This window comes from Hemiscyllium ocellatum, chromosome 1, assembly GCF_020745735.1.
Source record: "Hemiscyllium ocellatum isolate sHemOce1 chromosome 1, sHemOce1.pat.X.cur, whole genome shotgun sequence".
Taxonomy (NCBI): Eukaryota; Metazoa; Chordata; class Chondrichthyes; order Orectolobiformes; family Hemiscylliidae; genus Hemiscyllium; species Hemiscyllium ocellatum.
The window spans coordinates 116,363,867-116,379,187 of NC_083401.1; the positions used below are offsets into that span (position 1 = coordinate 116,363,867).

Sequence of the window (15,321 nt, forward strand, 5' to 3'; positions counted from 1 at the left end):
TTGCCTAGTCATTGTGTTACTCCTCAATGCTTCCTTAGTTGGCAGGCAGCTCAGTAATGAGCCTAAAATTAAAGTACCTTTCCCCAAACATTTCTTCCTGTTAAGTGCACAATAAGTAAGTTCAGTGGTAGCATTAGGCGATGCATCCTAGTATTTATAGGTGCATATGTATCCAGATACTTTCTGACTCAGGGTGTTTTGTAGGTAAATACTAAAAAAGCTCATTAAAATTCAAGTCTGTAGATTTTCTGTGGTAATGTGACTGTTGCAAACAAGTCATTGTCATTTGATGTAGCACTCAAATGTAGCTCCATAAGGAAATTTGAGTTGCTTATTTAAATGTTAATATATATTTCATAAAATTTCAATAGATGGTAGAAATTTGAAGAAGAAATAAATTGTCTTTTTAAAAATAACTAAGTCTGAAATTTGTGTGGTTTTACATCATTGTTTGGTCTAACTTTAATTATTTCCCTTGTTTTAGTATTTGATATGCAAAAGAAAGCTGGAGAGCAAGAAAGAAGCTCTGTTGATCCTCTCCAAAGAGCTTGATACATGCCAACAAGAACGAGACCAGTACAAACTAATGGCTAATCAGCTTCGCGAGCACCATCAATCACTAAAGAAAAAGTACAGAGAACTAATAGTAAGTTTCTATTTAAATACATGAGTCTACATCCCAATTGTAATGTAAAGTGGATTTAAAATAAAAAACGATTAGGAAAATGTTATTTGTGATGTAGTGTTACTTCAGACTTATTGAGCTTTTAGGGCATACTTATGCGCCGAACCAAGGTTGGATTTCCTTTTCATTAACATTAAAGCAAAGTATATTCCTGTTAGGGTGAAAGGGAAGGCTGGTACATATAGGGAATGCTGGATGACTAAAGCAATTGAGGGTTTTGTTAAGAAAAAGAAGGAAGCATATGTCAGGTATAGACAGGATAGATTGGGTGAATCCTTAGAAGAGTATAAAGAAAGTAGGAGTATACTTAAGAGGGAAATCAGGAGGGCAAAAACAGGGACATGAGATAGCGTGGCAAATACAATTAAAGAGAATCCAAAGGGTTTTTACAAATATATTAAGGACAAAAGGGTAACTAGGGAGACAATAGGGTTTCTGAAAGATCAGCAAGGTGGCCTTTGTGTGGAGCCACAGAAAATGGGGGACTTACTAAATGAATATTTTGCATCAGTATTTAGTGTGGAAAAGGATATGGAAGATATAGACTGCAGGGAAATAGATGGTGACATCTTGCAAAATGTCCAGATTACAGAGGAGGAAGTGCTGGATGCCTTGAAACGGTTAAAGTTGGATAAATCCCCAGGACCTGATCAGGTGTACCCGAGAACTCTGTGGGAAGCTAGAGAAATGATTGCTGGGCCTCTTGCTGAGATATTTAATCGATAGTCACAGGTGAGGTGCCGGAAGACTGGAGGTGGTGCCACTGTTTAAGAAGGGTGGTAAAGACAAGCCAGGGAACTATAGACCAGTGAGCCTGACCTCAGTGGTGGGCAAGTTGTTGGAGGGAATCCTGAGGGACAAGATGTACATGTATTTGGAAAGGTAAGGACTGATTAGGAATAGTCAACATGGCTTTGTGCGTGGGAAATCATGTCTCACAAACTTGATTGAATTTTTTGAAGAAGTAACAAAGAAGATTGATGAGGGCAGAGCAGTAGATGTGATCTATATGGACTTCAGTAAGGCTTTCGAAAGGTTCCCCGTGGGAGACTGATTAGCAGGGTTAGATCTCATGGAATACAGGGAGAACTAGCTATTTGGATACAGAACTGGCTCAAAAGTAGTAGGCAGAGGGTGGTGGTGGAGGGTTGTTTTTCAGACTGGAGGCCTGTGACCAGTGGAGTGCCACAAGGATCGGTGCTGGGCCCTCTACTTTTTGTCATTTGCATAAATGATTTGGATGTGAGCATGAGAGGTACAGTTAGTAAGTTTGCAGATGACACCAAAATTGGAGGTGTAGTGGACAGCGAAGAGGGTTACCTCAGATTACAACAGGATCTTGACCAGATGGGCCAATGGGCTGAGAAGTGGCAGATGAAGTTTAATTCAGATAAATGCGAGGTGCTGCATTTTGGGAAAGCAAATCTCAGCAGAACTTATACACTTAATGGTAAGGTCCTAGGGATTGTTGCTGAGCAAAGAGACCTTGGAGTGCAGGTCCATTGCTCCTTGAAAGTGGAGTCGCAGGTAGATAGGAGTGAAGAAGGTGTTTGATATGCTTTCCTTTATTGGTCAGAATATTGAGTACAAGAGTTGGGAGGTCATGTTGTGGCTCCATTGGTTAGGCCACTACTGGAATATTGTCTGCATTTCTGGTCTCCTTCCTATTGGAAAAATGTGGTGAAACTTGAAAGGATTCAGAAAAGATTTACAAGGATGTTGCCAGGCTTGGAGGATCTGAGCTGCAGGGAGAGGCTGAACAGGCTGGGGCTGTTTTCCCTGCTGCGTCGGAGGCTGAGGGGTGACCTTATAGAGGTTTACAAAATTATGAGGGACATGGACAGGTTAAATAGACAAAATCTTTTTCCCTGGGGTCGGGGAGTCCAGAACTAGAAGACATAGGTTCAGGGTGAGAGGGGAAAGATGTAAAAGAGGCCTAAGGGGCAACTTTTTCACACAGAGGGTGGTACGTGTATGGAATGAACTGCCAGAGGATGTGGTGGACACTGGTCCAATTGCAACATTTAAGAGGCACTTGGATGGGTATATGAATAGGAAAGATTTGGAGGGATATGGCCGGGTGCTGGCAGGTGGGACTAGATTGGGTTGGGATATCTGGTCGGCATGGACGAGTTGGACTGAAGGCTCTGTTTCCATGCTGTACATCTCTATGACTCTGTGACTCTGTTGTGTCGTCAATGATCCAACCCAGAAATGTAATAGTGGATCACATTAGAGCAATGGAAATAAAATCCATAGTAGCTGGAGATTGCACATCCAACTGCAGTTTTTGGACCATGCCACAAATGTGGCCTTCTGCAGTTCACTTTAGAAGAAAGTACAGAAAAATGGGATTACTTCCTTGAGCATTGTCATGCCACGTTATCAAAAGGCTTCAGGCGATAACCAACTAGGTTTGGAAATCGTGCAAATCAGAACTCAGAACCTGCAATGAATTTGGTAGGTGTTTTGGCTTTATGAAATATGAATCAATTGTATCATCCAATTTTGAATTGGCAATCAAAATAAATAACCTATCTACATGTACCTTCTTCATTATATGTTAGTTTTTTTAAAATCTGGATTATTTGTAATTGCAATCTTGTCTCTAATGCAAACTCTTCTAAATGTATGAATCTTTCTTCATAAATTACATCTCTTTTGCACATGTTGTTGCTGATAATTCATGATCTTTACAAACAATGTCTCTGGGTAGAGATTGGTACCAGTAAACTGGTGCACTGCACTGCAATTTCTAGGGCAGTTAATTACTCACAATGCATACCTAGTTTGGCCATCCACCCATGATATTTAAATAATGGGAGGTTCCTCTATCCATTGAAGTCATAGGCAGGTATGTTCCTGTTCAGCTGCAATGTGGCCTATATTATCCTATATTTCATATTTGATCTGGCCAAAGATCAGCATAGAGTTAGAACATTCTAGTTCCATTTAGCCGTTGATGCTTTTTGTGAATAACCCCATTGTTTTATTAGAGAGCCAGATGTATAAAACCTGCATCAAATGCCTATTGAAGATTCAAGCAGAATGGCAGTAATGGATTATTCTCTACAATCAATTTAGTTAATGCTTCAAAGAATTCCAACAAATTGTAATTCATTTTCAGAGTTTCCTGGCTGGCTATTGTGTTCTTTAAATAAATCTTGATGATTTGTCATAAGCTACTCTGAACTGATTTTTTTTCCCTCATGAACAAATAGCCTAATGTTGGTCAAGTCTAGAGTTCATGGCAGATTCCTCACAGAAAGGTTAGCACAGGAGGAGGCCATATGGCCCATCATGCCTGTGCTAGTTCACCAGACGAACATCTCACTTGGAGTCATGTTGAGTAAAGCAACCTCCCCCCATGTGCCTTTTGAATGGCAGATTTTGTCACATTTTTCTATCTGTCTCAAATGATCAACCATCTCTGCTGATTGGCTCAAAATTGGACAGACTGACAGAAACTAGTAATAATCAACCAATAAACCATACAAAGCCCAACCAAATTACTTGTATAGTATTCTAAAACGACTGATCAGAATTTTTAAAAGACTTTTTTCCTGACTTTCTTTAAATAGTCATGTTGTCTCTGCAGCCAGCAAACTGTCCAGATGCTAACAAATAAAAATTATAGGCGAAAGTGAGGACTGCAGATGCTGGAGGTTAGAGTCAAGATTAGAGTAGTGCTGAAAATGCACATCAAGTCAAGCAGCATCTGAGGAGCAGGAAAATCAATGTTTCAGACAGGAGCCTTTCATCAGGAAAGAGGCTGGAAGCCTCGGGGGTGGAGAAATAAATGGGAGGGGGCAGGGCTGAGAAGAAGGTAGCTGGAAGTGCAGTAGGTCGATGGAAGAAGGGGTAAAGGTGATAGATCGGAGAGGAGGGTGGAGCGGATACGTGGGAAGGAAGATTGACAGGTGGGACAGTGCATGAGGATGGTGCTGAGCTAGAAGTTTGGAACTGGGGTAATATGGGGGAAAGGAAATGAGGAAACCAGTGAAGTCCACATTGATGCCCTGGGGTTGAAGGATTCCAAGGCAGAAGATAAGGCATTCTTCATCCAGGCGTTGGGTGATGAGGGAGTGGCGGTGGAGGAGGCCCAGGTTCTGCATGTACTTGGCAGAGTGGGAGGGGGAGTTGAACTGTTCAGCCACGGGGCGGTGGGGTTGATTGGTGGGGGTGTCCTGGAGGTGTTCCCTATGCTCTCTGCGTGAAGGCATTCAGTCTCCCCAGTGTAAAGGAGACCGCATCAGGAGCAACAGATGCAATATTACATCCCTCTACGTCCACTGTTGCTAGGTCAAAATTCTAGAACTCCCTTTCCCATAGTGTAATTGCTTGAACAAGGGCAATTAGGGATAGGAAATAAATGCTGGCCTCGCCGGTGACGCACACACCAAAGAATGATTAAAAAGAAATGTGCTTGAGTTTTTTGAAGAAGTAACAAAGAGGATTGATGAGGGCAGAGTGATAGATGTGATCTATATGGATTGCAGTAAGGCGTTCAACATGGGAGATTGGTTAACAAGGTTAGATCTCACAGAATACAGGGAGAACTAGCCATTTGGATACAGAACTGGCTCAAAAGTAGAAGACAGAGGGTGGTGATGGTGGGTTGTTTTTCAGACTGGAGGCCTGTGACCAGTGGAGTGCCACAAGGATCGGTGCTGGGTTCACTACTTTTCATTATTTATATAAATGATTTGGATACGAGCATAAGAGGTATGGTTAGTAAGTTTGCAGATGACACCAAAATTGGAGGTGTGGTGGACAGCGAAGAAGGTTATCTCAGATTACAACAAGATGTTGATCAGATGGGCTAATGGGCTGAGAAGTGGCAGATGGTATTTAATTCAGATAAATGTGAAGTGCTGTATTTTGGGAAAGCAAATCTTATACACTTAATGGTAAGGTCCTGGGGAGTGTTGCTGAACAAAGAGACCTTGGAGTGCACGTTCATAGTTCCTTGAAAGTAGAGTCGCAGGTAGGTAGGATAGTGAAGAAGGCTAACCAATCTCCCATGAGCAACCTTGTTGAACACCTTACTGCAGTCCATATAGATCACATCTACCACTCTGCCCTCATCAATCCTCTTTGTACTTCTTCAAAAAAGGTTTAGGAGGAGAGGGGGAAGATATAAAAGAGACCTAAGGGGCAACTTTTTCACACACAAGGTGCTGCGTGTATGGAATGAGCTGCCAGAGGAAGTGGTGGAGGCTGGTACAATTGCAACATTTAAAAGGCATTTGGATGGGTATATGAATAGGAAGGGTTTGGAGGGATATGGGCTGGGTGCTGGCAGATGGGACTAGATTGAGTTGGGATATCTGGTCGGTGTGGATGGGTTGGACCGAAGGGTCTGTTTCCATGCTGTACCTCTCTATGACTCTATGATTCTATGCTGTCTCAATCTTTACCTCCCCTCTATGCTTTGTGGTTCTTGCCCATCTTCTGCAGAACGACAAGCTTCTAATGATGGTGGTGAAACTTGTCAGCTTTTGTGTCGTTAACTTCAGCCACACTACTGGTGATCAGGCCCCACAAATTTATTGGTAATGCAGAATTTATTTCAGAATGTCATTCTTAACACCAAATTATTCCCATGACCATCAAAATTGCAGGAAGAAAAGAACTTACAAGGAGACATAGGAAAAAAGGGTACATTTTTAACACAAAATTATTTTGCCATATAATTAGGTTTTTGTTCATCAGATCCATGACAATTAAACTGAATAAATCAGTTTAAGCAGTTTAAAACATGCCCTATTCGGTAGCAATTCAATAGTAATGAGAGATCCATGAATACAATGAATGTCTAAGAAATGAAGGATAAGAGGAATAATTTGTGAGAGATTTATCTTAAAATTTAATTTCTGGTTATGAATGGGTTTGAATAATGATAAAGGAAAAAAAAAGCTATTTCCACTGGCATAGGATTGGTAACCAGCTGTCTTTTGATTTCTACCTCAGCATGCAAAGTCTGAAAAACACATTTGATCTGATATTGCTCAGTCTGCACTTTTTCTATATATAGGGTCAAAGACTCTCCACAGTGTGAAAACAGGCCATTTGGCCCATGGAGTCCACACCAAACCTTCAAAGAGCATCACACTGAGACCCACTGCCCTACCTTATCCCTGTAACCCTGCATTCCCCTTGGCTAATCCCTTTAACTTGCATATCCCTCAACACTATTGGCAGTTTAGCACGACCAATCCACCTAACCTGCACATCTTTGGACACAGGGAGAATGGGCAAACACCACACAGACAATTGCCCAAGGGTGAGATTGAACCTAAGTGACTGATGCTGTAAGGCAGCTGTGTTAACCACTGCACCACCTCTGGCTGTCTGAAATCTTACCTCTTCCATACCCATTGTAATTATTCTCAAAAGATATTTGTATGGTAATGGACCCGAGTTTTATTTAGCTCTGCATATCTTTAAAACATTTTCCTTTGACCTTTTTTACACTTTTTGGTCAAAGTCTGTCATTGTCGTCTGAATGTGTTTCTCAATCCAGGCAACATGGGTGCTCTCTGTAGTTAATTCTAAACAGATGCACGATCTAAAACTTTCTTAATCCTCCTGAATACTCTTTTCATAGTTGGAAAGCTTACTGATTTAGTCTCAGAAGATTATATTATTACTTTTGGCCTTGATTTTAATTACAGTGTCAAAACTTGTTGTATCAAAAAATCACTGGTACCTAAGTATTCACCCGGTTTCAGTTCACTGCTGAGTTGTGGTTGGCTGTTGCATACTAAATGCAATGCAGCACCTGCTTTTGTATTCTGTTCACTTGTGGTAGTTAACAGAGATTGTCACTTTAGGATTGGTAATATTTTTACCTTCTCTTTTGGTTGTTCCTGGTACTGTTCCACTTCAGCTTTACGTGAGCTGGCAGTTGACAGGGATGCCCAATTAGAATATGTCACATTTAACAATATTAACTTCTATCCATGTTGCTGCATTTGCCCTTCCACAGTCGCATCTCTCCCCTTGATAGATGTTATATTTCTTGATTTCTACTTCTTGTTCATCTCTTGTATGATATTTGTGTGCTTCAGTGAAATACAGCAGCTTTTCTTAATTGTTTCTTCACTGTTTACCACATTGATGCAATTGCATAATACCGTATAAATGTATTGCCATGCAGATCGCAAGCTGCAATGTATTTCTGTGGCTCATTCTTTACATCCCCAACTATTCTCCCTTTTAAAAAAAAAAGTTGGAAAAGAGAAAATCTTACATTTTTTCCTTTGTTTTAATATGATAATGGTGCTCAGTGAGAACAATTTATCTACAACTGTTGGATTTCAAATTGTGTGATTAATATATAAATGGTTTTCATGCTGGAGCTGGAAGATAGTAATTCTGGTATGTTGATGCAGTAAATTTGTACTGCACTCAAATGAGTCATAAGAATTCTGATCATGCTGCACACTGCCATGCTTTTATTAACATCAGCTCTGCTCATATCATGGAAAGATGCTTTTTCTCCTTTGGAGCCGAGTATATATCATACATTTGTAAAATTGGGTGCAATCAATTCGTACGTATGCTACACCAGTTACACTCTGCCTGTTAATATAGTTGGGTTGTATTTGAGAGTAGAATAGAAAAAAGTGTCCAAATTGACAAGTAAACTAGCAGTAATGTATTTTACTATTTTAATACAAGTCTTTGTAACTGTGAAGGGAAAGAAAATCTATTGAAATCCTTCGACAGATTAGTTTCTATTGATGTGGCTCATGGAGCAAAACTGTCTCTTCCTATAAATGTTTTCCTCATTCATTCCTATTTTCTAATTCCTTCTCTATTCCTTTTTGACATGCATAATTTTGCTCTATCTGGCAGCAAACAATGCAGGCCAAATACTGCACTGTCAATTTAGTTTCAATCATCATCAAAGAAATGGAAGGTTCCGTTGGTAATGCTATCAAATGGCACCTGCACAATAGCAGCCTGCTCACTGATGCACAGTTTGGGTTGTATCAGGTCACTCAGTTCCAAATCTCAATGCAGCTTTGGTCCATACATTGACAAAAGAGCTGAATTCAAGGATGAAGTGAGAGTGAATGACCTTTACAGAACTTAATCTAATGTGACATCAAGGAGCCTTAGCAAGATTGAAGTTAATAGGATTCCTTTGGGTGTGGGGAAACATCTCCACTAATTGAAGCTGCGCCTAGCCCAAAGGAGGAAGTTTGTGATTATTGGCAGTCAAACAACTCAGCCCAAAGGCAATGCTGCTGGAATTTTTCAGGATAGTGTCCTAGGCCTAACCACCTTCAACTGATCAATTGATGACTTTCATTCCGTCATAAGGTCAGAAGTGGGGATATTTGCTCATGATTGCATGCTGTTCAGCACCATTTCTGACTCCTCAGGTACTGAAACAGTCCATGTCCAAATGCAGAAAGCCCTGGACAATGTCCAGGTTTGATGTAATAAGCAACAATAACAGTAAGTGCTAGGAAAATCATATCTTCAACACAAGAGATGAAAACCATCTCCTCTTGACATTCTATGCCATTATAATTGCTGAATCCCACACTATCGACACTATGTGTGCGTGTGTGTGGTGGGGTTACCATTATCCAGAAACTGAATGGATCAGCCAAATAAATATTATTGTTGGAAGAGCTGGAATTTGTTTTGTGTATAGCTTATTTCCTGACTCTACAAATTCTGTCCACTGTCTACATGGTACAGATCAGGATTGTGATGGAATATTTGTGTATTAATTTTGTTGAATTAAATGCAAAATTATTTAATTTAACAAAATCAATACACAACTTATTAATTGTGTATGTGTGATGGAGAGGACGGAGACCATTATCCTCTTAAAGGATTATGAGGTGGATTCAGGAATTTGCTTGGTTTTCCTTCTGTGGTTCTCTCATCAGGACAGGAAATTTGTTACAGAAGAGAATGCTAAATTTTTATAGAGACTGAAAAATAGTTTTTACCAATAGCCATTTAAACAGTTGAGATACTTTAGGTCTTATGAGCACACTGGGCACTATGGCAGATCCACAATGCTGTTAGAGAGGAGTTTCCAGAGTTTTGACCCAGTGAGGCTGAAGGATCTTCGATATATTTCCAGGTCAGGACTGATGAGTAGCTTAGTGCAGAGCTTGCAGGTGTGGTGGTGTTCCTTTGCATCTGCTACCTTGACCTTTCAGATGGTAGTGCTCATTGGTTTGGAAAGTTCTATTTAAGGAGCCGTTGATGATTTCTGCTGTGCATCTCATCGATGATACTTATTGGGGCTACTGAGCATTGGTGGTGGAGGGAGTGGATGTTTGTAGATGTGATGACAATCAAGTAGGTTGCTTTGCCCTGAATGGTGTCAATGTTCTTGAGTAATGTTGGAGCTGCACTCATTCAACCAGGTCGGTTGCATTTCATCAGATTCCTGACTTTGCCTTGCAGACGGTGGACAGGTGTTGAATAGTCAGAGATGAGTTATACACTGCAGGATCTCAAGCATCTAATTTGCTCTTGTAGCCACATGTTAGTAATATCTTTTAAGAAATGTCCTTTAGGGAAGGTAACTGCCATTCTTACCTGATCTGGCCTACATGTGACTCCAGACCCACAGCAGCATGGTTGACTCTTAATTAGCTTCTGGGCAATTAGGGATCGGGCAGTAAGTGCTGGCCTAGCCAGCAATGTCCTGATCGCATGAATAAATTTACAAAAAACTAGTTCAGTTTCTGGTCAATGGTAACCTCAGGATTTTGTTAGTTGACTTATATCGAAAACAACACCACACAGTGATGAAGCATTGTAAGGAAATTTCTCTTCAGATAAAAATTGTGAAGTCAGCTTTGCGTTTGGGGGCTTTTGTATCTTAAAAGAGAAGGGTAAGTAAGAATTGTGTTCAGAGGAAGGTTTTTAGATGAATGTACTTCTTCAGTGATTGTGATCCGCGAGTCAGGAAACATGACGTGTCAGTTGTCTAACAGCTAGTTGAAGTGATTGGTCACATCACAGCAGCGGATTGACCTCCAGTCTTAAGTTCCCGCTGTTCTGGCCCTGCTGCTCATGCGATTATAAATTCTATCCCTGGCTGAGCAGCATCAGTGGAACCTCTGGAGGAATTTGTCTTTGGAGGAGCTGGAGCAACCAGCATGGGACAGAAACTGTGACTGAAGGAGCAGTCCCCATGGATTCTTCCCCATGCTCACTCTTCTGCCAATTAAACAATTTGCGGATAACTCTTTTCTTTCATGTTTTGAATTTCTTCTGGAAATTTTGTGGGCAGATTTGCTCATTCCTCCCATAGACACAGTTGATGTCCACTTCTTCTCACTATCCTTCTTCTACACTTACAGCTCTGATTAGACACAGAGAAAGCTGCCCAATTCATACACTCCACATTGAAGAAAACAGCACATTGCCCTTTTAAGATGTCACATTACTTACTAGTCTCAGACTACAACAGAAATGGAGAGGTGATGGCGTAGGGGTATTATCACTGGACTATTAATCTAAAAATTCAGGTAATATTCTGAGAACCTGCACTTGAATCCTACCACACAGGATGGTGGAATTTGAATTCAGTAATAACTTAGTCTGGTGATGATCATAAAATCATTGCCAATTGTTGGAACTTGGGGGCCAGTGACCATGATTCTATTAGTTTTAAAATAGTGTTGGAAAAGGATAGACCAGATCTAAATGTTGAAGTTCTAAATTGTACGAAGGCTAATTTTGGCAGTATTAGGCAAGAGCTTTCAAAAGTTGATTGGGGGCAGATATTCACAGGTAAAGGGACGGCTGGAAAATGGGAAGCCTTTAGAAATGAGATAACGAAAGTCCAGTTTATTCCTGTTAGGGTGAAAGGCAAGGCTGGTAGGTGTAGGGAATACTGGATGACTAGAGAAGTTGAGTGTTTGGTTAAGAAAAAGAGGGAAGCATATATTAGATATAGACAGGATAGATCAAGTGAATCCTTAGAAGAGTATAAAGGCAGTAGGAATATACTGCCTTTTTACAGAAGGAGTATATTAAAGAGGGAAATCAAGAGGGCAAAAAGGGGACATGAGATAGTTTGGCAAATAAGGTAAAGGAGAATCCAAAGGGTTTTTACAAATACATTAAGGACAAAAAGGTACATAGGAAAGAATAGGGCCCCTCAAAGATCAGAAAGACAGCCTTTGTGTGGAGCCTCAGGAGATGGGGAGATACTAAACAAGTATTTTGCATCAATGTTTACTGTGGAGAAGTACATGGAAGGTACAGAATGTGGGGAAATAGATGGTGACGTCTTGAAAAATGTCCATGTTACAGAGGAGGAGGTGCTGGATGTCCTGAAATGCATAAAATTAGATTAGATTAGATTCTCTACAGTGTGGAAACTGGCCCTTCAGCCCAACCAGTCCTCACCGACCCTCTGAAGATTAACCCACCCAGACCCATTTCCCTATGTCTAATGCACCTAACACTATGGGCAATTTAGCATGGCCAATCCACCTGACCTACACATCTTTGGATTGTGAGAGGAAACCGGAGCACCCAGAGGAAACCCACGCAGACACGGAGATAATGTGCAAACTCCACACAGACAGTTGCCCAAGGCTGGAATTGAACCTGGGACCCTCATGCTTTGAGGCAGTAGTGCTAACCACCGTGCCGCCCGTTTAAAGTGGATAAATCCCCAAGGCCTGATCAGGTGTACCCTGGAACTCTGGGAAGCTAGGGAAGTGATTACTGGGCCCCGTGCTGAAATACTTACATCATCGATAGTCACATGTGAGGTGCCGGAAGACTGGAGGTTGGCTAATGTGTGCCACTGTTTTAGGAAGGTGGTAAGGACAAGCCAGGGAACTATAGACCAGTGAGCCTGACCTCAGTGGTGGACAATCCTGAGGAATCCTGAGGGACAGGATGTACATGTATTTGGAAAGGCAAGGACTGATTAGGGATAGTCACAATGGCTTTGTGCGTGGGAAATCATGTCTCACAAACTTGATTGAGTATTTTGAAGAAGTAACAAAGAAGATTGATGAGGGCAGAGCAGTAGATGTGATCTATATGAACTTCAGTAAGGCATTCGACAAGGTTCCCCATGGGAGACTGGTTAGTAAAGTTAAATCTCATGGAATACAGGGAGAACTAGCTATTTGGATACAGAACTGGCTCAAAGGTAGAAGACAGAGGATGGTGGTGGAGGGTTGTTTTTCAGACTGCAGGCCTATGACCAGTGGATTGGTCAAGGATTGGTGCTGTGTCCACTACATTTCGTCACTTGTATAAATGATTTGAATGTGAGCATTAGAGGTATAGTTAGTAAGTTTGCAGATGACACCAAAATTGGATATGTAGTGGACAGTGAAGAAAGTTACCTCAGATTAGAACGCGATCTTGACCAGATGGGCTGAGAAGTGGTAGATGGAGTTTAGTTTAGATAAATGCGAGGTGCTGCATTTTGCGAAAAACAAATCTTAGCAGGACTTATACACTTAATGGTAAGGTCCTAGAGAGTGTTGCTGAACAAAGAGACCTTGGAGTGTAGGTTCATAGCTCCTTGAAAGTAGAGTCGCAGGTAGATGGGATAGTGAAGAAGGCATTTGGTATGCTTTCCTTTGTTGGTCAGAGCATTGAGTATAGGAGTTGGGAGGTCATGTTGCAGCTGTACAGGATATTGGTGAGGCCACTTTTGGAATATTGAATTCAATTCTGGACTCGTTCCTATTGGAAAGATGTTGTGAAACATGAAAGCTTTCAAAAACAATTTACAAGAATGTTGCCAGGGTTGGAGAATTTGAATTATAGGGAGAGGTTGAATAAGCTGGGGCTGTTTTCCCTGGAGTGTCAAAGGCTGAGGGGTGACCTTATAGAGGTTTACAAAATCATGAGGGGCATAGATGGTATAAATGGGGTGCGGAAGTCCAGAACTAGAGGCCATAGGTTTAGGGTGAGAGGGGAAAGATACAAAAGGGACCTAAGGGCCAACTTTTCATGCAGAGGGTGATGCGTGTATGGAATGAGCTGCCAGAGGAAGTGGTGGAGGCTGGTACAATTGCAACATTTAAAAGGCATCTGGTTGGGTATATGAATAGAAAGAGTTTGGAGGGATATGAGCCAGGTGCTGGCAGGTGGGGCTAGATTAGGTTGGGATATCTGGTCGGCATGGACACGTTGGACCAAAGAGTCTGTTTCCAAGCTGTACATCACCATGACTCTGTAATTCTAAAAGCCCATCTGGTTCACTAATGTTCTCTTGGGAAAGAATCATAGAATCCCTACAGTGTTGAAAGAGCATCCCAACTAAACCAGCTCTGACCCTACAAACTGTAATTATGGTGGATAACCCACCAAAATGCATACCTTTGGACTGTGAGAGGAAACCAGAGCACTGGCAGGAACCCATTCAGACACAGGGAGAAACTCCACCCAGACAATCACCCAAGGCTGGAATTGACCCTGGTGCTGTGAGGCAGCAGTGTTAACCACTGTACCACAATGCTGCCCATCTGCCATTCTTAACTGCTCTGGCTGACGTAACTGCAGACCGACTGGTAGAGAGACCCAGCCAAAGTGGAGGTAGAGTGGTACATAGTCAGGAGGGAGCTGCCCTGAGCGTCCTCAAAATTGACTCTGGACCTCATGAAGACTCATAGCATCGGGTCAAACTTGAGCAATGAAACCTCCTGCTGATTATCATGTGCCATCCTCGCTCATCTAATGAATCAATGCTTCTCCATATTGAACAGGACTAGGATAAAGCATTTTAAAAATGGCAAGGATGAAGAATCTACACTGGATGGGGAACTTCCATGTCCATTACCAAGAGGAGCTCAGCGGCAGCCCTACTTATTGAACTGCTTGAGTCCGAAAGGACATTGCTAAGTCTGTGGTATTGGTGAGGCCACTTTTGGAATATTGAATACAATTCTGGTGGTGAGCCAATCAACAAAAGGGCAAAGCATATTTGTCATTGTTACCAATCTGCCTGCAGTTGATACAATAATCCATGACACAATTGGTAAGAGTGAGCACAGCAAAGTCCTTGTGGAGACAACGTCCTGTATTCACATTGAGAATACTTGATGTCTTGTTGTGTGGTTTTACCGCCATGCTAAATGGGACAGACTTCAAACAGATCTAATGTCTCAAGCCTGAGCATCTATGAGGTGCTGTGGATCATCAGCAGTACCAAAATTTTACTCAAATACAATCTGCAACCTCATAGCCCAGTATATTGCCCATTCAACCATTACTATCAAGCCAAGTGATCAATCTTGGTTCAATGGAGAGTACAGGAGGGCATGCTAGAAGCAGCACAAGGCATACCTAAAAATGAGGTCACTTTGATGAAGTTACCACACAGGATGACTTGCGTGCAAAACAGTTTTAGCAGCAAGTGATAGACAGAGCTAAGCAATCCCACAACCAACAGATTAGATTTAAGCTCTGCAGTCCTGCCACATCCAGTCATGGATGGTGGTAGACAATTAAACAACTCACTGGAGGAGGCTCTACAAATATCCCCATCCTCAGTGATGGCAAGTCCAGCACATCTGTGCAAAAGATAAGGTTGAAGCATTCGTAATAATCTTCACCCAGAAGTGCCAAGTGGCTGATTCATCTTAATCTCCTTCAGTAGTCCCCAGCAT

The 15,321-nt window shown here is 41.6% G+C and overlaps 1 protein-coding gene across 1 annotated transcript in view; it reads left to right on the top strand.

Annotated features, from left to right (window-relative positions):
• Positions 1–15,321, top strand: part of ccdc149a (coiled-coil domain containing 149a) — a 136,045-nt gene that overhangs the window by 25,305 nt on the left and 95,419 nt on the right. The window contains exon 2 of the mRNA XM_060826638.1: positions 485–646. Within this exon, the coding sequence (XP_060682621.1) occupies positions 485–646 (162 nt within the window). The remainder of the gene's footprint in view (positions 1–484; positions 647–15,321) is intronic.